At 51.8% G+C, this 23,461-nt stretch overlaps 11 protein-coding genes across 11 annotated transcripts; 4 read left to right on the top strand and 7 right to left on the bottom strand.

The window, feature by feature from the left end:
- The first annotated feature begins 38 nt into the window (after positions 1-38).
- BDW47DRAFT_107276 (putative dynactin Arp1 p62 subunit RO2) lies at positions 39-2,360 on the top strand. The gene is made up of 2 exons (XM_024812969.1): positions 39-477; positions 553-2,360. The coding sequence occupies exons 1-2, from the start codon at positions 134-136 to the stop codon at positions 2,162-2,164; spliced, it is 1,956 nt and encodes a 651-aa protein (XP_024671324.1). The 5' UTR covers positions 39-133; the 3' UTR covers positions 2,165-2,360.
- Positions 2,361-2,822: 462 nt separating this feature from the next.
- Positions 2,823-5,528, bottom strand: BDW47DRAFT_132121 (origin recognition complex subunit 1). The gene is made up of 3 exons (XM_024817491.1): positions 4,706-5,528; positions 4,524-4,651; positions 2,823-4,469 (listed from the first exon to the last, which is right to left on the bottom strand). Exons 1-3 carry the CDS (start codon positions 5,498-5,500, stop codon positions 3,020-3,022), a joined length of 2,373 nt encoding a protein of 790 aa, XP_024671323.1. The 5' UTR covers positions 5,501-5,528; the 3' UTR covers positions 2,823-3,019.
- Positions 5,529-7,589: 2,061 nt separating this feature from the next.
- BDW47DRAFT_107271 (tetratricopeptide repeat protein) lies at positions 7,590-8,749 on the bottom strand. Its single transcript, XM_024812968.1, has 3 exons — positions 8,589-8,749; positions 7,885-8,514; positions 7,590-7,803 (listed from the first exon to the last, which is right to left on the bottom strand). Exons 1-3 carry the CDS (start codon positions 8,679-8,681, stop codon positions 7,702-7,704), a joined length of 825 nt encoding a protein of 274 aa, XP_024671322.1. The 5' UTR covers positions 8,682-8,749; the 3' UTR covers positions 7,590-7,701.
- Positions 8,750-9,010: 261 nt separating this feature from the next.
- On the bottom strand, positions 9,011-10,500 carry rad14 (DNA repair protein RAD14). Its single transcript, XM_024818906.1, has 3 exons — positions 10,194-10,500; positions 9,554-10,133; positions 9,011-9,489 (listed from the first exon to the last, which is right to left on the bottom strand). The coding sequence occupies exons 1-3, from the start codon at positions 10,293-10,295 to the stop codon at positions 9,074-9,076; spliced, it is 1,098 nt and encodes a 365-aa protein (XP_024671321.1). The 5' UTR covers positions 10,296-10,500; the 3' UTR covers positions 9,011-9,073.
- A 404-nt stretch (positions 10,501-10,904) lies between these two features.
- On the top strand, positions 10,905-12,434 carry cdc123 (cell proliferation protein CDC123). Its single transcript, XM_024818904.1, has 2 exons — positions 10,905-11,066; positions 11,140-12,434. The coding sequence occupies exons 1-2, from the start codon at positions 10,939-10,941 to the stop codon at positions 12,263-12,265; spliced, it is 1,254 nt and encodes a 417-aa protein (XP_024671320.1). The 5' UTR covers positions 10,905-10,938; the 3' UTR covers positions 12,266-12,434.
- A 103-nt stretch (positions 12,435-12,537) lies between these two features.
- On the bottom strand, positions 12,538-13,418 carry BDW47DRAFT_126502 (dodecenoyl-CoA isomerase; the record flags this gene model as incomplete). Its single annotated transcript, XM_024816564.1, has 2 exons — positions 12,538-13,174; positions 13,231-13,418. The coding sequence occupies 2 exons, from the start codon at positions 13,416-13,418 to the stop codon at positions 12,538-12,540; spliced, it is 825 nt and encodes a 274-aa protein (XP_024671319.1).
- Positions 13,419-13,860: 442 nt separating this feature from the next.
- arp6 (actin family protein) lies at positions 13,861-15,866 on the bottom strand. The gene is made up of 4 exons (XM_024818905.1): positions 15,087-15,866; positions 14,313-15,021; positions 14,194-14,256; positions 13,861-14,133 (listed from the first exon to the last, which is right to left on the bottom strand). Exons 1-4 carry the CDS (start codon positions 15,577-15,579, stop codon positions 13,995-13,997), a joined length of 1,404 nt encoding a protein of 467 aa, XP_024671318.1. The 5' UTR covers positions 15,580-15,866; the 3' UTR covers positions 13,861-13,994.
- A 166-nt stretch (positions 15,867-16,032) lies between these two features.
- On the top strand, positions 16,033-17,155 carry rex4 (putative 3'-5' exonuclease). Its single transcript, XM_024812967.1, has 2 exons — positions 16,033-16,396; positions 16,471-17,155. The coding sequence occupies exons 1-2, from the start codon at positions 16,062-16,064 to the stop codon at positions 17,075-17,077; spliced, it is 942 nt and encodes a 313-aa protein (XP_024671317.1). The 5' UTR covers positions 16,033-16,061; the 3' UTR covers positions 17,078-17,155.
- A 251-nt stretch (positions 17,156-17,406) lies between these two features.
- BDW47DRAFT_132117 (S-adenosyl-L-methionine-dependent methyltransferase) lies at positions 17,407-18,787 on the top strand (the record flags this gene model as incomplete). The annotated part of the gene is made up of 2 exons (XM_024817490.1): positions 17,407-17,702; positions 17,773-18,787. The coding sequence occupies 2 exons, from the start codon at positions 17,407-17,409 to the stop codon at positions 18,569-18,571; spliced, it is 1,095 nt and encodes a 364-aa protein (XP_024671316.1). The 3' UTR covers positions 18,572-18,787.
- A 215-nt stretch (positions 18,788-19,002) lies between these two features.
- Positions 19,003-20,635, bottom strand: zrfC (putative ZIP Zinc transporter; the record flags this gene model as incomplete). The annotated part of the gene is made up of 4 exons (XM_024815174.1): positions 19,003-19,776; positions 19,863-20,121; positions 20,182-20,325; positions 20,394-20,635. 4 exons carry the CDS (start codon positions 20,633-20,635, stop codon positions 19,003-19,005), a joined length of 1,419 nt encoding a protein of 472 aa, XP_024671315.1.
- A 722-nt stretch (positions 20,636-21,357) lies between these two features.
- On the bottom strand, positions 21,358-22,901 carry BDW47DRAFT_107265 (serine/threonine-protein phosphatase 2A activator). Its single transcript, XM_024812966.1, has one exon. The coding sequence runs from the start codon at positions 22,870-22,872 to the stop codon at positions 21,598-21,600; it is 1,275 nt and encodes a 424-aa protein (XP_024671314.1). The 5' UTR covers positions 22,873-22,901; the 3' UTR covers positions 21,358-21,597.
- Positions 22,902-23,461: the final 560 nt, after the last annotated feature.

The raw sequence follows: 23,461 nt of genomic DNA, 5'->3' as shown, positions 1-23,461 counted from the left end.
GCCCGCCGACCAGACCGGACGGACCTTCTCCTTCTCCTGCCTCTACTCCACTCCACCATCTCACAGGACACGACGATTCATGGGGGCGATTGATCAGTTATAGGCCTGGAGCCTCGTCCAGCAATCCATCACCATGTCGCGCCCGTTTCCCTACACCTACATCTCGTGCCCGTGTGCCGACACCCCCGTCCCCGACCCGGCTAGGAAGCGGAGATCGCGAGACTCCCCCCACAAGCCCCATCCCGAGCGCCCGACATCCCAGGAGGTGCCCCAGTTTGAGGACGAGGATGAGAAGACGTTCGATCCGCGATCTCTACGGTCCAATTTCTCCTTGTACCCCCCTGAACAGCTGCTCTACTGCGAGGATTGTCACCAGATTAAGTGTCCACGATGCATCACGGAGGAGATTGTCTGCTCCTATTGCCCCAACTGTCTGTTTGAAACGCCGAGCAGTATGGTGAGGAGTGAGGGAAACCGGTGAGTTTTGGGTGGGACGAGTGCACTGGCACTGGAATCCGAACGTGGCGCTAACGGATGCCATGATCTGTCTAGATGCGCGAGAAACTGCTTCAACTGCCCCGCGTGCACGGCACCGCTCGCAGTCACGACACTGGAGAACATCACGGGGGGTGGCAGCCAGCAGGGCCCTTGGGTGTTGTCGTGTGGATACTGCATGTGGACAACGCTGGATATCGGCATTAAATTCGACAAGCCCACCAATATCCGCACCCAGCTGTCCAAGATGACGGATTCTTTGTCCCAAGGCAGGCAAAGGTCCAAAACGTTCGGAGAACTCAAGTCGCCGCTCTCGACCTACAGATCGATTGACGAACAGTTCATGCCATCGCAAGACGGCAAAAGTGATGAGTCCACGACGACTACCGAGCAGGCTCCTCTGGGTCACGACGCCAGATTCAACGCTTTGAGCAACTTCTACAAGAACCAAATCGCCGCGACATCGTCATCACCGAACGATCCATTGGGAACTGATTTTGGGGCTGGCTTCTCGTCTCCCGGCGCCTTGAACCGCATCATGTCCCTCTACACCTCGTCCTCCCGGCTCAGTGGGCTCTACGGTGGCAATAAGAAACCCAAGACCAAGCCACCAGTGATGCGCGAGGCTCTCACCGCCAGCGAGGGGCTCAAGGTTCCCGCCCCCAACGCCGAAACCTCGTTGATCAAACGGATTGCCTCCAAAGAATGCGGGTGGGACGGTCTAGCATCCATCGAGCAGCAGTGTTTCCAGCCCCCGGACGCCCGCTTCGTCGAGGACCTCCTCCCGCTTCCCGTCCTCCTTCGGACGAAGCGCTCGAAGCGCTGCAAATCCTGTAAACACATCCTCGTCAAGCCCGAGTTCAAACCGCAGTCGACCCGTTTCCGGATCCGTCTCATCGCTCTCAGCTACATCCCCCTGCCTACTATGCGACCCCTCACCCAGGGACCGTCCGCCTCCGCCCCCGTCCCCAGCCCTCCTCCAAACCTAGATGCCCTATCCCCTTTGAAACCCATCCAGCTACTCCTCACACTGAAAAACCACATGTTCGACCCTGTCCGAATCACCCTGGCGACGCCGTCAGTGACCCCAGGACGCGTCGCCTCCAAAGTCACAATCCTATGCCCGCAGTTCGACATCGGCGCCAACAGCGACGTCTGGGACGAAGCTTTACAGACAACCGCCCCAGGAGACCAGCGCTCGTCGCGTTCCGGCGGCCTAGGCGTCTACGAGAAAGTAGCAGAAGCAGGCAAAGTGTGGGACAAGGGCCGAAACTGGACGACCGTCGTTCTAGAAGTCGTCCCGGGCATGTTGCCAGGTGGGAAACCACTGTCCAGCACCGCGGGTGCCACGAAAAGCCCCGCCGGTAAAGACAGCGACTCCGATGATGATGATGATGACGATGACGATGACGACGACGACGACGACAATACGATGATGCAGGGGTCTTTCGACTGGAGCGGCCAATCCCAAGACTCTTCGCAGAAGCAACTACAACCCGACGAAGACGTCCTTGATATTCCGGTATTCGTGCGCATGGAATGGGACTCCGATAACCAGATCGATAATGAACAGTCGATAGGAAAGGGCCCGAGCTCGGATACCGTCAAGAGAGAGTTGGCTTACTGGATGGTGCTGGGCGTGGGGAGGATCAGTCGTGAACTGGGGTAGTATGATTTATTTTGTGAAGTGTAGATATTCTTTGCTCTGCTATCCATGTTGTTGTTGCGGTTGTTGTCACATCATACCCCATGTTTTTAAAGTTTCTTATGTTTCATTATATTATTCATTCTTCTAATCTCTTTTCTAATAAATGGGTGGTTAGGTCACTAGGTATATATATACATGGATGGATTCTTGATTATTTTACATGATAATGATCGTTGAGGTTTTTTCCATCCAACGAACCACAGCTAGATAGATAGATGAAAGTACAAATCCGATTCTCTCTCAGAACGGTAACTATTCACGAAGTGGGTATCAAAGCAGCCAGAGTTTTGAGACGGATAAATGGTTTCCGGCTGGTTCATATCATATTTGATAGGAGCTTTCTGAGCAATCCGTGGCTGGTATCATCGATACTGCCTGACACATGATGACATGTTGTAGGTTTGCACAGGATCAGACACCGATATGTCTCCAAGTCTTCTGCAAGGCTGACAGTATAGCATATGGTAGGTATGTTTTCAGATTATGATCCCCGACTTCTGATTATGGAGTATCCCGAACGTTGAGACTCAGATGCGAAAGAGTCATGATTGCAGTTTGGTCATGCTTCCAAGCACTTGTGGTAAGGCGGAGTTGGCTTAGGACCACTTAGGCTCCAGTTAGGGAAATGCGCGCGGATTCATGGCTCTCGGGGCGTCGGGTCCCTCAATGTAGTTGACATTGGCGGAGATCATCAAAATTGCGGTCTGCGCGACATCGGGCAGTGATTCGCCTGTCCACGCGGCTCTGATGGACGTGTGGACGTCAAGATATTGTCTGCCACTCACGTCGATCATATATTGGCCAGGGGCGAGGTGTTCATTCGTCTATCCCCAAGCCCAGCCCCTTTGCTTCGATGTCCTCCCGGAATGCCGCCCTCACGTCCTCTGCGGCAACCCGTAACCTCACTTTACCACTCCGTTCGCCCCTGCTTGGGATGGCGGAGCTTCCCAATGGACCCTTGGTTCCAGCACCATACTCCAAAGCCAATACACCGGAGTTCATCAGCTCCATGGCTGCGAAGCCCAGTGCTTTCACACGGGCTCCGCCGCCACCCGCGAGAAGGAACTCCTTGATGCCCGCACCTGCTGCGCCAGCGACGGCGACGGCGGCGTCGGCAATGCGCTTCGCTTCGTCGATGACGTCGCCGAATGTGGATTCGGAGATACCGGTCCGTTTGAGGCGTGCTAGCAAGGCTGAGAGGAATAGCTTCGCGGAGAGTGGGAGACAACGGAGGGATTGCTGAAGTGGGGTAGATGTGGCCTCTTGGATGGCTTGCTTGATCGTCGCGATTGTGACCCGTCCGGAGGGCGGTTTTGATTGCGCGTTCTTTTGCGGGGATGATATGTTTTGTTTTCGAGCCGGGGTCTTGGTGGGAGTTGGTGGTAATGACTCTGTATCGTCCGCTTTCATCGCATCTTCTTTTGATGCAGCTTCGCTGGACTGTTCTGCGATTTCTACTGCGCGACGACAGATATCCAGTGCACGTCGTGCATCTCCACTGACAGCAGCTACCTTCCGGCTCGCGAATTGAATAGCGTCTGCGTCGACGATTTTCCCGGGGATATTCGCCAAACGAGTGCTGATGATCTCCATGAGGTCTGTATGCTTGTAGCCGGGGAAGGTTATGCGGGTCAAACCGAGACGACTGGAGATCTTGTTGCTGAGTGTTCGCTCTGGCAGGTCCATGGTGTTAGCCACGGCCAGGACAATGAGTCGAGAGTGGCGAAGCGCTGGCCAATTGAAGAAGTTGTACATGACAGACTGATTTCGGGTCACCAATTGGTCAAGCTCATCCATCAGCACTACACAGGATACTCGTCGCGGGGACGGGTGCGAGAATTCTCGCTCAAGCAGATCGAGGGCGTGAGATGGGGAGACCCGATCACCTTTCAGTGCTTGCCACAGCAGCGAATAAGACTGGTGCGGATCGGTGACTCTCATCCCGTTGATCTCGACGAAAATGAAGTCGTCCATCTCTTCAGCGAGAACGGCGGAATTCAACTGCGCAACGACTTCGCGAACTGTTGCCGTCTTCCCCGTTCCTGGAGTTCCTGAAATATAGATGCACGTCCCACTTCCCTCCATGATTGCAGCACTAAGATGGTTGTAGACGGTGTCAAATTCGCTCTTCCGACACGGGAGCGATTCAGGGACGGTTGAGACATGTAGGAGGGTGCGCGCTTGGCGATATGGGGAAGCGAAGTGAGAAGGCGAGAGTACACGAGTACCAAGAGGTGTGAATTCGAGGGGCTTTTTGACGACGATTCTGTCAAAGTCTGATTAGCACCTCGTTTGACATAATAGCAGCCACTACACGTACCTTCTATGTGATGGGGTTGTAAGGGCCTTTTGGCGTCGTGATTGAGGCGTGACATTCATGGCGGCCATCTTCTGCTTCTTTCGTGGAGTGGAGGGCGCAATGTCCTCTTTGTCTTTTGTGTCGACATACTGGCGAAACAATTAGCAAAACCCTGTCCTCCTACTCAAGGGACAACAACTCACATCCTCATCCACCTGCTTGCGCTTCTTGGCCGACTTGAGCTTATCCTTGATCATTTGTATAAGGTCGAAGATGTTGTCCTCGTGATAGACCTCCTCCCATATGAACTCCTCAGTATATCGGCCTTGTACCTGATTGACCCCCCTGCGACAAATAATGCTTTTGTTGTAATCCGCCAATTCCTCCTTTCCTTTCGGGGGTGCGCCGTTCGGGTACTTGGCGAAGAAAACATCCTTGGACATGACCGTTGCCTTGCCAGTGATCGACTTGACGGGGTTTACATTGAAGTCCGCAGTCAGATATTGCTCATTGGGCAAAGCATCCGTCCGTCGCTTGTTCCGAGTGGACATGAACTCATCCGGTGACGCGAACCACATTATATTCGCCGACATGACCGTCTCTTCGTCATCGTCCTCCTCTTCCACGAATTCGATGATGATCCCCACCCAATCCTTACCAGGCTCTGGTGATTTCAGGAGCACAATCTGTCCCAACTTGCATTCGAACGAACCTGTTCGGGCCCCGACAATGCGCCGGCGATGCTTGGTTTTGGCGCGGGAGGAACGGCGTCGATTCGATTTCGGGGTACCTTCGAGGTGATCTTCGTTTGTCTCCTCCTCTTTCAATGCGTCGTCGTTGGAATCATAGATCCATTCCCAAGGGAGATCTTCCTCGCCCAGTTCGTCGTCGGAATCCTCCCGAACCAGACCTCCTTTGGTCATCCATTGCTGGGCTCGCTCGCGGGCATTGGCCCCGCGAGTTTTCGCTGCTGCGGTTCCATTTGGTTCCGATGCCATTGTCGTGTCGTGAATGGCAAAGGATATGAAATGGGAACGTTCGGAGGAATCTCTCTGGAAAAGAAGAGGACGCGCCGAGATGCGCGTCTGGACCAATCCAGGCGGAGCGGAACTTTACCCGGTCGATCGGCGGAGGTCATGTTTGTCCTGTTTGTACTCTATATAGTTCTGTTTCCTCTCCATATTCCTATGCTCAACAGTCATTCCAACGAGGTGGGAGGAAATCAATGGATGATTTATTATTATCTTCATGCTCTGTTATTTTGAGACTAACACGGGGTTGACCACCACTTTACCTGCCAGTGGTAATCATGGGCTAGAAATGTCCCACTGTCTACACATATATATGTTACTCTACGGACCTGTTTTTCTACAGTACCAAAAATCTGACCTTCGACAGTTCCAAATTCTACTGTATACTATCCAACGACTGTACCAGCTGATAGCATAAAAGAAGGTTCATTGCCCAGCTATTTTGAATACCCTTTCAACCAGGTTATCGGACGCCACCACAAAACAACAGGCCCCAAGATAACCCAACGTAGGAGCATACCTGGATCATTAGTACTCTGTACAGGGGAGCTGTTGGATGCTTCTTGAGACCGAGCTTATAGAATTTGGTGCGTATCAAGATCTTTCTTCGTTGGACGCCGGGAATGGACGCTCCGATTATAACGCCAGTTCCTTGATGAGATCGTGCGTCTACTCATGAGCATATACAGGATGTTTTGGAGACGCTCGCCTTGCGTTTCTCTAGGGATTCCAATACCATATACTTACTGGCTTAAGGCTCGCTCGCTGCACGGGCCTTCTTCGCCAGTACCGAAAGAACCTCAGAACCTCAGAGCGTGACCATCATCATTCCAAATCGCTGACCCACTTACATCATCTCCTAGGCTATCAATAACTGATTGCCCTATGGAGACCCACTGTGTACTTCGCGAGGGTCGTCGCTTAGGATGCTTGGTATAGATGCTTAGTATAGAGTGCGGCCCACACGTCCCTTCAGAGTACCCGGTGGATGGGTTATTGTATAAAGTGTGGAGCCTACCTGGGATTCATTTGCGAGTATAAAGTCCTCCAATCTCGTTGATGGCGCTCCGAGGACAACTGAAGTTGTGCGTAATTCCATGCCACTGGTTGGGATGCTTTTCGAAACCGAGCATAACCCAGGACGCAGCATTTCATACCCGCTGCCGTCAACAATGCCGCTGGTTGGGTCACAGATACTCTGCGCCGAAAATTTGTTCTGACTGTCCATCTCCTTCTCCAACAGACAAAATGCCGGAAACAACCAATTGTACTGGGAAATCCAACACTATAGTGAAACTCCGGCAATGGTAATTGGCCATGGCTTAGCAGGCAGAATTGAGGTGAAATACTAAGAAATGGCCATCGAATGACACAAGTTTGGTATCAGGAACCCGATCCCATAGCCGTTAACAAGTCCTATTGTTGAGTACTTTCTTATGATGCCGAAGATCGAAGGGCAATATAACATGTCGAAACGGTAGATGACCGGCTACCTGTCTTTGGGACTCGGGGTGGGCGTGCGTAAGCTGAAGAGGAGACCTGCTATGTAAGACATAATAAGTCATCTGCATATGATTAGAGAATGAAAGGAGACAGGGAGGGATTTTGAGTGGGATGAGGAGAAGGTAAGTATTAGAAATCAGAGTTGAGAGGAAGTAAAAGATGCATACATTTTATGGGATGTATACTTTACAGACAATTTTATATCGTGGGCCTTTCAAACAAGGTATGTATTCTGACGGAAACCTCTGTTTCCTGAAAACCTTGAGACAGTTACTGGTTAAGTATCTTAAGAGCCTGTTTATAGAAGAACTGCGCTCTTGTTGTCTCAAATATCAGTGGCATCATTATGAAGGACTGCGAATAGTTGCAAGAAGATTTCAAGGAACATGAAGAGTCAAAACAACAACTTTTAGGGAAGAACACTACAAGTTAGCTGATGTTGGCTAATTGCATGGTCTCACAATTCCACGGATTATACAAGTGAGTTTTGCTGCCAGATTGTTTAGAAGTCTATATATATATATAGATATATAAATAGCCAGGATGAATAAAATTGAATAATGTGGAATCAATGACAGTGACTAGATGTCTCATGCTTTCTGCAACGACAGGATAAAGCGCTTAATATGCAATGAATAAATGTCAGCAAAACATCCTGCCTCTCATCAAGATTGAAAGTTCATGTTGTAGCCTCCTGTTTTAGGGTCCTGGACAAAGTTGAAATTATCCGTCGACAACCCAAAGGGTTTGAGTATACCGTTTCCTAGCTAGAGTTCAAGTAAAGTCAGCACTGTCTTTCAAGATCAGGAGGCGTTGGCGTGTTACGAAGCCCAGAAGGAAGAACGCACATCTTTCAGCTTGCCCATCATGTCACCCATTTCCTTTTCCCGGGCCGCATTGATCTTGGCCGGGAGTTCTCGAAGTGCCTTTTGGACGATGCGCCTGTCATCTGGCACCAAGTTATCCATCCCAGCAAGCTCCTTGTAATCCTCTTCAGCACCCTGCAGGTTACCCCATCCACTCAGTTCCATCTTCGCCCGGGCACGTCGCATGAGCGCCTTCGCTCGAATGCGCATTATATTTTGTCTCCTCTCATCTACCTCTTGAAGGCGTTTCAGCTCTTTCAGCTCCGCTTCCTCATCGTCTCCCGATATCTCCACTACCGCGTCTGCTGGCTCCGAGCCCGGCTTGGTTTCTTGCGGCGCATGACTGTCGTCTCCCTCGGCTGGGGCGGATGGCGAGTCGAATCGATCAAGAGATTCGAGACACGCGGTGGCAGCGCCAACCGCCTCTTTCCAATCCTCCATTTTCAAATAGCAAGCCGCCATATTACTGCGCACGACGGCGACTTCATACTCGAGGTAGCTGGGACACGAGGCGAGCGCGCGATCGTAGCAGGATATCGCTTGGTCGTAGCATGATGCTGAGAATAGCTTGTTCGCCTCGGCTTTTATCGAGTGGGATTCTTCCAAGAGTCGCTATTGACCGAATAGACGCGGTTAGAAGAGTCCAAGTGTCTTGGAGTCTGTCGCGGGGGAGGAGGGGCACTCACTGCTTCTTCCGCAGCGGGGAATCGGGCATCGTGGAAAACGTCTTCGGGTTCGCTGTCGCTACCGGGAGGATCCTTGCGAGGTTCGTTGCTCATTTTGCTTGGTTCTCTGAAGTCCGATGCCAGGATATGTAACTAGAGCAAGGTAACTAGCTGTCGGTGAGGTAAGTGGAGGAACTGATGGATCGGCATCGGGAACCAGTTTGCGCCCGCCGGATGCCCGCTAGTACGCCCGGAGTTTAAGAGATGGGGGCTTATCGATAAGAGCAAGAATACATATTGTAGGGAAAGGCACCGATCAGCTTGATCAGTTTGACAAGCTTTGTGATGATGAGTTTCTACCTTTTCGAACCTACTTCTATTTTATATCTTATATTTGGGACAATATAGATGTGGTAAAATGCTCTATTGTACGGAGTATATATCATTAACATCGTGTAGTCGTAAGAACAGCAATCATCATATAGTACAAGAATCCGACCACGTTTCTAGAACTCCAACTCTTCTACTTCCATTCCGCAATCGACACAGCGCTTGACTCCGATTCCAGTTTCTGGGTTTTCAATCGACCGTCCCCACTGATGGACATGTCGCCGCCCATTCCCCAGGTCATCGCCAAAATTGCCACCAGAAGCCCCTTGGCGACTCCGTCGGTATGCGTCAACTCGAGTGCGCTTTTTCAAGTCCTGGAGTTTATTCTTGAACTTGGTCTCTCGTCGCTGCTTCTTGTCGTTCTCACGTCGTTCAAATTCGGCGTCCAACGCTTCTGGAGAACCCCATTTCTTGGGGGAGAAGGCGTAATCTTCCACCTGAAAGCGCAGATATAGCATCATGTTGTTCCATGTCGACTTGTGTGGATTTGGCCGTTCCAGGTGCGGTAGAAGTTCTTCATCTCGTAATTCGGCTGGGAAGAAAAGAGCTAGTCAATAACAGGATTACCGAGAGAAGGCGGATCAGCATAAACTTACGATCTGTTAATAGGTAATCCTCCTTGGCCTCAGTCTTAGTTAGAAGACTATACTTCTCAGGGTACTTCTCTTTGCAAGCATGGCACACGCAGCAACGAAGCATTTCCTCCCATTTCCAATCGATCTCCAGACTGCCACATTCGCGACACGCCTTCTGCTTACTCCGATCCTCCAAGACACTCAGCCCCGGTTCAAACGGCCCCGTTCGATCACGACGTAGCGACTGAAGAAGTTGTTGCTTTTCCCATTCCTTCTGTGTCATATGGGCTGGTTTCTGCTCGGCCTTTTCGTCTCGTATGTGCAATGCGCGGTTGTGGGGGTCATCCTCCTCGGTCAAGAAACCCCCTTTGGTGTCTGTCATCTTGCTGAAGTCATATTCCACGTATTTAGTGAAGTTGCGAGCCGGTCTGATGGTGTCCAGGGGACGCTTTGCGTTTGCACTGCCATCTCGGACGTTCGCAGGAGTGTCGGACGCGGTCATGGAAGAGTAACTTCGCTTGACTCCTGATGCGCTAGAACCCCGGGCCTCTTCCGCTTCCCGCTGCTCACGGATCGCCTTGGCTTTCATGCGATTGACTTCCTATATTGATAGAGGACCTTGTCAACAGAGAGCTTTTTTAACGGAGGCGGAAACACCTACGATTCGGCGCAACTGTTCTGGGGTGAGAGGCGGACGAGACATGTCTCCGGGATTTCCGGCCTTGGAGTCCGTCGGTGGGGTGGAAGGGCGATGTGATGACATTGTCGCTAGATAAGTACGATCCTGTAGAGAGGGCTGATCACTGTCGCGATCGAGATTGCGGAGGAAGCCTTGTCGCCGCCGTTACACGTGACGATGACATTGCATAATTACATCACGTGATGGAGTTTATTCTCGAGGCGGTTGGTTTGGGGTCATGGTATATGCCGTTCCCATTATCAAGGATAGAAATCACAAGAGAAAAGGCCATGGCAAAGACTGTCATAAGACCCCAGAATCAACGTATATCGTACACAGATGATATGCAACCAACGGCAGTCGAACACGGCTCCACTATGGACTCGTCCAGGCCATTCCAGATTGGGCAACTTTCTAGAATCTCCGCCGTGAGCCTGCGGGGTCAAAGGCAATATATGTCACAGGATCTACATAGCATTACAGCAGCATCAAGACATGGAGTACTTCCCGATAGATGATATATGGCTAAAATATGAGTATAAGATTCAGTTATAGGATTTCAGCCAGTGATTCTCTGATCAGAAGAGTGGTCTCTGCACACAAAATGATAGGAGGATAGAATCTGTATAGACCACGTGACTGCACTAAGAGTCATCTCTATTTTTTGCCCCTCATCCTCACATTTTCCTTGCGACTCTTCAATCTGCCAGTATCGACCTCAGTGATCATGCCGCTCATTCAATCTGAGGAACAGCCTCAGGCTGGATCAGTATCCGAGCTACCGGACAGACTTCCCTTTCCTCCGATCACGTACTCCCATATCTTGAACTGTTCTTATCAGAATTGGCATCCGCGGTATGCTCCCCTCGTGTCCCTGGGCCCCTCCAGCTTTGTAATAGCTGCAACTACTGACATCAACTGTACCTAGCTATCGCACCTTCACCCCGAAATCTCGAGCCATTCCCTTGACCCCACAATTCGTCTCGTGGCTCCGCGCCGATGGGATCGTCCTACCGCCAGACGAGGCGCGGCCGACCGACCCCGACGACGATGATGACACCTTCTCCGATGACGACGCAGACGAGGAATCAGATCCATCGACCGAATGGCGAGAGATTCATGACCGCGTCAAGTCCACGATTGCCGAGTATGGAGGCATAGTCACCCCGAAGCTCAACTGGAGCGCGCCGAAAGACGCAACTTGGATGGCGGCGACAAACGACCTCCAATGTCAAAGCCCGAACGACATCTATCTTCTCCTCAAAAGCAGCGATTTTATCACGCACGACCTGGAACACCCGTTTGACGGCTGCGTCGGCGATAGCGCCGAGGACACTCCCTCTCCCCCGCCTGAAGTCCCCTACAGTCTTGTCCTCCGCAAATACGTGAACTTCAACCCTGCGCTTGAATTCCGGTGTTTCGTGCGCAACCGTGTCCTGCTCTGTATGAGCCAAAGGGACCAGAACCATTACGACTTCCTCTTTGAGATGCGCGATGAACTCCGGTCCCGGATTCAGGCCTTCTTCGACGAGAAGCTCAAAGATACATTCCCCGACCCCAACTTCGTCTTCGACGTCTATGTGCCACAACCCTACCAGCGTGTGTGGCTAGTCGATATCAACCCGTGGGCTGTGCGAACGGATCCATTGCTATTCAGCTGGCTGGAAATTCTGAACAAGAAAGACCCCATCGGCATCCAAGAAGACGACGGAGTGGAGGAACAGTTCGTGAGAATTTCTCTCAACGGCGACATTACCACCCACAACGGCGCAGGAGAAGAGATCGAAGATATCGACTCCGAAAGCGACGACGACGAGGACCTCGACGAAGACGACGAAGACTCGCCGTTCCTCCCGGAGTTCCGTCTCATCAAGCGCGACGACCCAGAAGCGTATGCGTTCACGACGACCCAGTATTCGGCCCACAAGCTGCCTCAAGAGGTGGTCGAGGCCTCCATGACTGGACCAGGTGGTATGAGCGAGTTTCTGGGCAAATGGCAGGACATTCTTGCCAAGCAAGCGCAGGAATCGGATACAGATAGCGAGACTGCGTGACGGCTTTCTTTTTATGTTAACTTCCCTCTTCGGTTATCTTTGGCGGCGTTTATTTACAGGCACTGCTTTGCATCTGGGCTAGATGGCGTTTTTAAAAATACGGCGAAATGTGCCATCATTACAAACATCCCACTGTATCTGTTAGTCGGCTGAAATCCCACTTCTTGGTTTTCGGTGCAACATCATTGCATGTGTAATAGTATATGCTGGTATAAGAGCGTGGGAGTAAACGTAGATAACGATAGTAACCGAAAAATGCGAGCGGTCAACCATTACAGCTTATGCTTTTTCTCCCCCGAGGCCAACCTTCTAAACTCTTCCTGAGGCACCCCCTTCAGGAACCGCTTCAAGCCCTCAAACACCTCAATCCCATTCTGACGGTCCAAAATCTCCCGCTCCGGCCGACGGATCAGCTCCTTAATCTTCAGCAAACTGGACTGGCTCAGATGAGAACCAAGGCGTTCATCGACCTCCTCCAGCACCTTCTTCAGGAATCCAGCCGAATCGTCCGACTTGCCAGACGGGGCCGCGATGACCTTGTTTACGAAGCCCGTCGCCACCAACTCGTCACACGTAATCCGCTTGCTCATGATGAGGGCTTCGTTAGCCTTGGCGATACCGAGACGCTCGACGAGAGCGCGCGAGGAGCCACCTTCAGTGACGAGACCCAGCGACGAGAAGGGTGTCAGGAGGAAGGTGTGCGGGGCGGCGTAGATGAAGTCGGCCATGGAGATCAGCGCCGCGGAGAGCCCGACGGCGGGGCCGTTCAGAGCGACGACGAGGATTTTGGAGTGGTGCGCGAAGGTGTGCGTCAGGTCGAAGTTGTTGACGACGAAGCTGCGGGTTAGTTCGCGCCGCACGTTGGTGCTGGTTTCGGCGCTGGGGCGCACTGCTGTCACGTCTGCGCCGCTGTGGTTGGCGTTAGATCGGGCCTGGTTTGATCTCTGGGGGACGGTAGTGCTTACGCTGAGAAAAACCGCCCGCTGCCGGTCAGGACTGTGGTGAAGATGTCATCTCTCTCGTCGATTTCTCGGAGACGTTCGCCGAGCAGGTAGTAGAGGTCTGCGTTGAGCGCGTTCAGCTTATCGGGGCGGTTCAGAGTGACGATGGCTACCCGATCTTGGTAGGTCACTGTGATATTTTGGTCGGCCATCGTGAAAGGGGTTGAGGGGAGACAGTAAAAGTGAGTATATATAGCTGGTAATACAAGTCTAGCAGACGATAGCGACAGTTCAGAGAGACTCCTTGATCGATCGAAGCGGATCACTCGATTTATCAATGGCTGTATAAACACCTCGGATGCAAAGAGGGGAAACTCGTTAATTGATGAGAAGAATCCACCAGGAATCCTGGGTTCGTATGGGGCAGAGATCGTCTGGACGGTAAAGGATCTCTTGGAGAAACAGCTCCGGCTGATGTTTTGCGGGGAGACCGACGGACCGAGATCCCAGCCGAGGCTCATGGGGAGTCACGGGAACACGCGGTCGATCATCCACATCAGATCGATAGTTGTCGCAAACCGCCTCTGCTTAACAATCTCAAAGAAATCCGCTTTATTGGAAGGGTATCACTAAGGTATCAAGGAATTACATACAATAACACCGGTCTGGTGCGCCAGCCCCTGTAACTTTCATCAGTATTCAACTCCGGGATTTCATCCACGCCCGTCCGGAACTTCATAGGGGACCAGCCGCTCACTGCACTGACCCGTTACAGCCACTTTGTACCTTTACAAGGCGCCGGAGAATTTCCTACCGGCCCAGGAAGAGCCATTTTCTTGGTACTCTTGGCGAGTTATGGCGACTCTCTTCAGTTCCTCCTTGTTAGTCGCAAACCGTGCACCTCCGAGCCATGCGAACCGGATCGGACTGTTTCCAAATTGTTAGCATGTCTGCAGTGAATGACAGAAAGAGAAATCAGCGACTGACTCTTGAGGACGCCGTACTCTCACCACGCACTCTGTGGATGCGGTCTGACGTAACTCGGTTTCCCTAAATTGAACCAAGTTAGCAGCATTCAAAATTGATATGGTGCATGGGACCCATACAGGCGATTCATGAATCCCGGCAGCAAGGCATTTCCGCCAACAACCAGCACATTGGCCAGGAAGGCGGGATGCAGTCCGGTTGGTAACACAGACAGGCTTTGCAGAATGATATCCGGAATCCCAGCCTGTTTCATACCGATATCGCCCGGCGTGAACAGGATTTCCGGAACGGTGAAGCGCTCATTGCCCAAAACCAAAACATCTTCCGATAACAGCGCTGTTTCCGAACCGGACAACGTGCTCTTTCTCTTTTTGAGGTTCAGGAGGGGATCATGGGGTCGCATAAACCCCTTGACGCCGGCATTGGGATCAGGAAGAACATAGTCCACAACGACACCCTCGCTGGGGTCGGGGTGACCACGCTTCCGATTTCCTTTCCACGCTTGTTCCATTTCACCGGGGAAATTATTGCTCACGAAGCACACCGCTTCCTTGACATCGTTCATAATATATGTCTCATCCACCATGTTGTACTGCCGCATCGATACCATCTCCTTCAGGTAGTTTGTAAGATGCTTCCCACCGAGATCCAGTCGACGGATGCCACGCTGAAGAGGTCGGCCTTTGTAGACAGGGGTCACCGTGGTGTGTGAAAAACCGGAATCAACGACGAGGAGGCATTCTGCTGGTGAAATGGGGCCGTCCGGATTCTGTACCAGGGGATCTCCGAACAGAGACTGGATTTCATTCCAGGCATTTAACGAGGGGCCTAGTATGAAAAGTATAGTCAGCAAAGAGTTGGAAGCATTCCGCGATGCCATTTTATCGCCTCACCTATGGTTCTCAAGTAACCACCAAACCCCCATTCCTCCATTACTATCTCATCGGCATTCTTCTGTAATATCGGCAACGCGTTGGGGGCTTCCGTCAGGACCAGTGTCGTCTCCTCCGGGCTCGCAATGCGCAGATCTTTGCGCGCCGTCTTCTCGTCAAAGAACGAATGCTCCCATATCTCCTTCTCCGCCTCCCAGTTGACGATGTATCCCTTCTCGACCGGGCGTCGAAACATCAACTCGTTCCAATCCGTGACGTGGGTGTGGAGCTGCGAGCCGATGTAAACACGATTGTTCCGTGTTTTCGTGAGCGCGTTCGGTATCGTAGCGCATGTTGAGAGGAGTTGTGATCCATCGTCTGAGGAAATAGATTCGGGCGCATATCCCGCTTTCATCGTATGTGCCCCATTGTCGATGACGAAAGTCTTGCTCGGTAGCGATGGCGCTTTCGCGATGGAATTTCTCCCGGAGGGGCGAGGCTTAGTCGTGCCCATATCCTTCGTGTTTTGAATTATGGATCCTTTCAGTAAAGTTGCCGATTACACAGAGCCTCCCAGAATGAGCAGGAATGATAAGAAAAGTCAACAGGAAGCTTTGCTCTGAGAGGTAAGTTCGTCGGCGATAAAGCGGAGAGATCGGCCGCTGGATAGGTGGGTGGGTTTGCAGTGTTTGCATTCTTTACATGCGAGTATGCGTAGCTTTGTCATGCTCATTTATCGGCTTGTCTGATACATTCCTCCCCAGTAGGAGGAGTTAATTCTTTACAGCCCAATCTTTACAGAGATAAGACCAACAGTGACTGCTTTGCTGCCCCTGAGGGCAAATCCCACTGATTTGGAGAAGCGCATCTAGACACAAACCACGTGACACGGAAGTCGGTCGCGTTGCCTCCGCTCCGCGCTCCATTCCTTTTTTTTTTCTTGGCCGATCGCCGGTCTTGCCGCATCTGGTTCACTATGCAACAGGGATCGCTGGAATGGATGTGAAAAACCTCTCCAGTAATTGGAAGAAGCTCCAGGGTTCCATCAAAAAGGAGAGTGCTTCTTCCCTCTCCACAAAACGCAAGAACCCCGATTCCGTGGACGAAAATGGTGTGGTGAAGAAACGGAAATCAGAGTCAACCGCCGCAAAAAGGACCTTCGACCAGACGCGCATCACGAAAAAGCGAAAAAGGATGCCCGAAAACAGCTCGAGTCAGACCGATGATGGTGCCAAAGAGGCTGCCGGACAGTCCACCTCACGGAGAAGTTCGATGTCCGCGAGTCGGACGGAAACAAAGACTGCCAAAGCCAATGAAGGGCGATCCAAAACGTTAGTATTCCCGTATTACGGTTTCATTTTAAGATTGATGGGATCGCTTGCTAAAACACATCTTCTGTCTGCAGTGCCGAGATCGGTAAATATATCGCGATGGATTGCGAGATGGTGGGCGTCGGGCCCAATCCCGACAGCGCCTCCGTGCTCGCTCGTGTGAGTATCGTCAACTACAACGGCGAACAGATCTACGACTCTTTCGTGCGACCCAAGGAAATGGTTACCGACTGGCGAACACATGTCAGTGGCATATTACCGAAGCATATGGTCGATGCTCGTACGCTCGAGCATGTCCAGAAGGAAGTCACCGAAATTTTGGATGGGCGGATCCTCGTGGGACATGCGCTGAGCAACGATCTGTACGCCCTCATGTTGAGTCATCCCAAGCGTGATATCCGCGATACCAGCAAACACGTCCCGTATCGGAAAGTCGCGGGAGGTGGATCTCCTCGTCTGAAGGTTCTGGCTTCCGAGTTTCTCGGACTCAATATTCAGGATGGGGCGCACTCCAGTGTGGAGGATGCTAAAGCAACGATGCTACTTTACCGGCGGGATAAAGACGTGTTCGAGCGAGAGCACGCAAAGAAGTGGCCGGCGCGTGTAGCCGTGGAGAAGACGGCCGACTCGGAAGGGGACAAGAAAAAGAAGAAGAAGAAGAAGAAGACACGCAAGAGGTGACCGTCTTCATCATGACAATCACTCCGCATTCTATGATAGACCTCCTTGAAATAAAGATACCCTACATACATTCTGGATACAAAGTTCTATTCTATAATCCTTTCTATACTCCGTACCTGAAAGTAGACAGGCGGAACCGTGCGGGGAGTTTCCGTTCTGCATAAGATGAGTTTGATATGCGTTTGTCATAGTTATGCATGATTATACAGGGAATCATACCAATTAAGCCTAAACTGGACTAGCGCGTTCTTTCGCTGAACTTCTGGATAGGCTCAGATGTAAACCTCAGTCAAAGAGTTCACAACAATTCCAGATATAGATTAATTGCAATGCCTCGGATTCCCACTACAACAATTCTGCAGGCATACCGTCAACATCCTCTTCTCCCTCGCCTGTTACAAGAATGCCGCACGTTAGATTCTGCAAGAAACGAACTGCGATGGCTCCGTGAGCGAGCCAGCAGTATTGCCAGCAAGAGTACTGGGAGATCCACCATTGGATGGAGGACCCTCCTACGGTCTATGTGCAGAGCGCGCTCAAAAGGAGTGCCCCTGCAATACATCCTAGGAGATCAACCTTTCGGAGACTTAGAGATCCTCTGTCGAAGAGGAGTATTGATTCCCAGGTGCCTTGACTTTCACTTGCCCCAATTATGTATACCCGAGTTATCCGCTGATGGTATGTTATTCTTCCAGGCCGGAGACAGAGGCGTATACTGTCCATACGGCAGATTTGATACGGTCCTATCTCCGAAGCTGTGAACGGCGTGGGGAAGCGAAAGATGACAGCCTGCGTATTGTAGACATTTGCAGCGGCACTGGATGCATATCACTCTTGCTGCATGCGCTTCTAGCTTCTCATCTGAAAAAGCTGTCCGTTCTTGGGATTGATATCAGCACCACGGCTCTTGATCTAGCCCATCGGAATCTGCAGCACAACCTTAGACTAGGTCTATTGTCTAGTCGTGCAGCGGAGGAAGTCTCTTTTCATCGCGGCGACGTGCTTGATTCTAACGGCAGCGGTATTCCCAGTGTGAAACAAGTCTTGCTTGACCAACCAGACTTCTCTTCCCATGGAACCGCTCAGTGTGACATCCTGATCTCGAACCCTCCATATATATCTATGGAATGTTTTCGCAATGGCACCACCGCCCGTAGTGTACGACACTTTGAACCCCAGCTGGCATTGGTGCCACCTACTCGACATACATCTACCATGACTGGCGTTAGCAACCCAGAAGATGTCTTCTACCATCGCATCATATCGCTCTTCTTCGAGCTGCAGGCGAAGCTTCTAGTGCTTGAGTGTGGAGATCGCCCGCAGGCCAGGCGTGTAGTCAGTGCTTACACAGCGCTAGCAAATCAGTTGGTGCCAAACGATGGCATGTCGGTCGAAATCTGGCCAAAGGATGAATTGGCTGCAGATAATGATTGTCCTGATGTGGATAATGAAGCATGCGCTGTTATCATACAACCAAAAAATGGAAACCCATGAAATTGGCGCCGCAATTGACATTCTCCGGTGAGAATCAGAAAACACAACCGAGACTTTCCAGGAGCCATATCGGACTGGGTCAATGTTCGCTCGTCAAGCCCTCGAGCAGATGGTGGTTGCATGACGGTTTTGGAGAAAGTGTCCGACAGTACTCCAAAACATGGCGTCCTCCTCACCGGCACCTTGAAAGAAGTAGGGAAGTGGAAGTTCAAAGGCGGCCATTGCAACATTTGCGCCTGGTTTCTCACGGTATCACTTTCTCCCTCAATCAGCATGACTCCCGCATATCACATCTACACTTTCTAAAAAATATATCATCTATCTTGAAGCCCGGTCGTTGAGATTGTGCATCAATTCGCAGTTTATCTATACTGGCCTATTGATGCATATACCAACAAAGTTCTGCAACCCAACATTGAATATGGCAAGATTCATGCCCATTTCCCTAACAACCCCATCAAAGCCATCCCGGCAACTAGCGAGATACCACCTGTTGCCACTCGCCCTAAGGGCGCATTCAGGAGTTCCCCACCATCAATAACCCAGTCGCGCGCCCACATGTCGACCACACCGACCCAGACGAGGATGCCAGCCGACAGGGCGTCAAGCGTGCCCAGTGCGACCAAAGTGCTGCGCTCGTTACCATTGAATGAATTCAACACGCCTAGTCCGATCGCCATACCAATCGGCGTAATGAGCGCAAACGCCGCTGCCATCAACGCCTTGTGCGGGAACACTTTCCCCGGAAGCAGAGCAATGCGCGCTCCCAAGGCCATACCTTCGAAGAACTGGTGAAAGATGATGACCACCAGCAGGGTCTTGTAGAACGAGTCGCCGGCTACGACGAGCGTCACGCCAATGAGCACGCTGTGGAATATCACACCTGCCTCCATGACCAGCACGGAGAGTTTGGAGCTGGGTCGTGTCGGGTCCATAGGAGCGCCGTGGTTGTGGCCCAATGAGGCGAGCGTCATCGCCTGGGATTGTTGATGCGTCGGGCACTCCTTGGGTGAATGTGCGCCGCTTTCGGGTGTTGAGTCGCAGGCGGGTAATCTGGAGGCTCGCGCAATGATCACGCGGTGTCCAATGTACTCGGTTAGGAAAGCGATGAAGAGCCCCGCCATTACTACCGCCGAGGTTGTGGCTTCGAAATCGAGTTCACCTAAACAGTCATTGGTGAACATGAGGTTGGCATGCGTATAGAGCTGTTGGCTGTCAGCATCGATCATCTTGTTTACAAATAGGGCAAGACGAAATTGGGGGAATGCTAGAACGGAGAAGGAGAACTCACATGGATAAACGCTGTCGAGATAATCACGCCGGTCCCAAACTGCTTAACAACTGTCGAGACCCACGTGTTGAGAGAATGAAAAGGTAACAGGGCCAGCAGCATGGGCAGGGAAACACCAATGCTGCTGGTAACCAAGACCACGAACAAGGTCCCAATCCGCAAGGGCACGTCATAGTCACGGCCTTGGATACCGCATGATGACTCGCTGGAACCACCACTCTCGCCTTCATTCTCAGATTCCCCGGGTCCCACGCAGTGTCTGTTCTGGTCATCAGTATGGTTCTCGTGGTTCCATCATTCAGAAAAGGGGTTGGCATACTCAACACCAGCGTGGAAATGACAATTCTTTTCGCCGTGGCCGGAGGATTCACCCGAGCTCTCACTGCCGTGTTCATGACTATCTTCTGCCGCGGCCCCTTCCCCCATGATCTGGACTTCATTCCCACCGTCGTCCTTGCAGAATCTAAAGAACGAAACAACAAACAATCAGTACACTGAGCACGAAACGCTGGTAGAGGAAGCCCTGCTCACCGTTCTTCTCCATGAGAATGGCACCCAGTGAACTGTGCCGGCATCTCCCCCGTGGGAGTCGAGGTCATAGACACCTGAACTTCAGAGCCATCGCCATCGATGCAAAAGACATCGTCTCCGTGACTGTGGCACCCAGTCACGGCCGATGCGGCAGCCGACGACGTAGTCGTCGCTGGAGACTGCGCATGCACCGCGCTGGTCGCAAGGGATGCCAGAACAAGACCACGAAAGATGGAGAGCATATTGACAGACTCTTTCCTCTGCGGGGCTAATAGTCACAAAGTGAAAAAAAGAATCTAGAGTCCTGCTCAGATTCTTTATATGCACGTTTCTCTTTCTCCCAAGGTTAACGGGACCAAGCGCCTTCACCACGGTTTTTTCGCAGAGTAAGATTTATTTACCTCGTCTTTTATTTAACGGTTTCTATCATACATCGCATGGGTCCTCATTCATTTTAGTGACTACGACATGACCCCCATCAGCCAACACTCCACCACAGAGTTTTTCATTACGAGCGCGGTCATTGGCAGCGACCCAGTAATTCAAGGCACGGCACGAGCAGACTAACTCCCAAGGTGCCCATCGCCAAGATGGAAAAGCCAAGACACAACCATCGAAAACCATAGCCATGACCGAGAAAGGAACGAGACTGTGGTAGAGCAAAGGCTTGTTCACCCCAGGGTCCTCACCCGACGTCCTTGGCATGTTCCGCCCACTTTCTTGGCAAAAAGCAGGGAGCTGGGTGTCGCCCTGGCCCTAACCCCTCGGTTGGCTTCTTCTTGTGGTGCTGTGATAGATCGTTATGAGAGCAATATGTAATATTGGTCGGAAGATGCCCGTGGTGCGTGATTTGATGCCCACAGGGTCGTTCCGCAGGGTCCTTTCTGGCATGTTTCTCGTTGATCTCGTCGGATACCTCCGAAATTGCTTGAGGATTGTATCGGGGATTATTCCAGTATTCAATGCCAAGTAGCGTAATCTGTCCTGAGTAGGGACAGGTCGCCTTCATGATGGGTTCATACATACCTACCAACCTTCCCCACACTAGTAACTAACTAGGGCATGGTTCGAGCTCTACAGGGTACGGCACTCGGGAAATAGTGCTAGAACAGACAAGACCTAGTAGCCCATTTTGGTCGAAACTAAGAAACGAAAATCCCAAACACCCAGTCCCAACTCGTAACACATTATGCTATGTACAGCTCTAGTCAAACGGAATGGGCCGCAACCCGGACCCCCCCACGCGCTTCCGCATCTCAGCGCCTGCGGCCACGCTACTCGGAACCTTAATCCCACAGCAGTCGCCGAAATGGTCTGTTTTCATGCCGTGGGGGTGACCGTCACTGTGGGCGTGGTCGTGGTGGTCGTCCTCTTCCTCCAGATCCTGTGCGCCCTCTCCCATCCCTGGGGCGGGTGGCAGGAGGCTACCGAATAAGAAGTGTTGCATGATGGGTAGCTTCCCCAGGACCTCTTTCACAAACATTTTCTTCATGCCGCCCTCGATCTTGGTCCAGTTCTTGGCGCTGGAGATGTCATCTAGCATGGGGCTGTGCCACCGTAGGCCCTTGACTGTCTTGACGCTGTCTACCCATCGCACTTGATCCAGGTAGATGTATCTGTCGCCCTCTTCGTCCAGCACCGCCGAATTGTGGATCCCCAGCGGGGTGATGTAGGGGTGGCCGACGAGCTGGGAAGCGCCGAACAAGAACGGCAGAAAGTGGTAATCATCGAGGCCCCAAACGCCATGGGACCCTGCAGGTTCCAGGTAGTACGTGCTCTGGACCTCGCGCATAAGGTGCATATAATCGACGTAGACACGGAACACGATCAACTCAAAATCTTCAGTGGAAAAGACCCCCAGCTGCCGGAGACACAGCAGCCACATCATGAAATTCAATTCATGACCTGAGCCATAGTCGAGACGGTCTCGCGACCCCAGCGAATGGACAAGATAGGTGGACAGTTCATCGATGGCGCTGGCATCCTGCAGGCCGAGAATCTCACGATGCCAGGCGGCACTCTGCGAACCGATGTCGTCAAAGAAGTCGCGGAACGCGGGATTGCCGAATCGCGAGCCTCCCTGATCGGCAGACGGGTGTTGACCGAGAACCTCCCGCATGCAATCAACCACAGACCGGGTTTTGGAAACACCTGGTGATGCAGGACGCTTCTCGGCGTCTGTGGAGGATCGCCCCCGCACTGAATCAGAGAGACCGAAAATGAAGGCGACGATCAAGGTGTAGGTGGGGGACGATAGGAACAGTTCATGGTCATGTCTCGATAGAATCCGACGAGCAGGTCGGATATATTTGTTCGATGATAGGTCTGGGACAGCGGGGAGGGCAGGGGTGGGAGGTGCTGGGTCTCTGTTGGGCCCGGAGTGCGACTTGCTCTTGGTGGATCGAAGTTCGGAGAGCTTCTTGGATAGGTCAATGTGGGGTTTGGGGCCCGGCTTGGACCCGGGTACTTCCGCCTCCATGGTTTTTTGATACAGAAATGGGGTTGACTGGATATAAATTTGAAGGAGAGAGACAAGAGAGAAAGTTGAGGCAAGAGAGCCCGTCCAGATAGTATGACATGGGCGGTGTCGATCGACCCGCAGAATTTCTTGACCGCCTGATTGGTGCCCCGCGGTGGATGATTAGTCATACAATCTACACCTGGAGGCCTACATTTGATGCAACATCTTTCGATAGCCTAGAAACCAATAGGATTCAGTCTAATCCGTATGATGATTTGTACAGGAGAGAATCAGATAATACAATGGCTGTGATGGGTTGGTAATTTCCGTTTTGTTTCAAGTCAAGCCTTAGAGTCACGGAGATTTCATTTCTGTGTTCACTTGATTTTCCGCACCGCGATATACCATAGGAGGGATATCAATTGACTCCATTGACTCCATAGACTTCCAGAGTCCTCTAATGAGTTGTGAGGGGTTTGCCTTCTGTGGAACCCACCGTCTGTAGTCGGCTTGATCTGGTTCGCACCAGCCGCATGAGAAACACGGGGGCTGACAAACATCCCATCGCCGAGGTCTAACGGTGAAGACAAGAACTCGTCCTAAAAGT

This window comes from Aspergillus candidus, assembly GCF_002847045.1.
Source record: "Aspergillus candidus strain CBS 102.13 unplaced genomic scaffold BDW47scaffold_28, whole genome shotgun sequence".
Taxonomy (NCBI): Eukaryota; Fungi; Ascomycota; class Eurotiomycetes; order Eurotiales; family Aspergillaceae; genus Aspergillus; species Aspergillus candidus.
The sequence above is the reverse complement of the archived record's forward strand: the minus strand, read 5'-3'. Positions and strand labels throughout refer to the sequence as shown.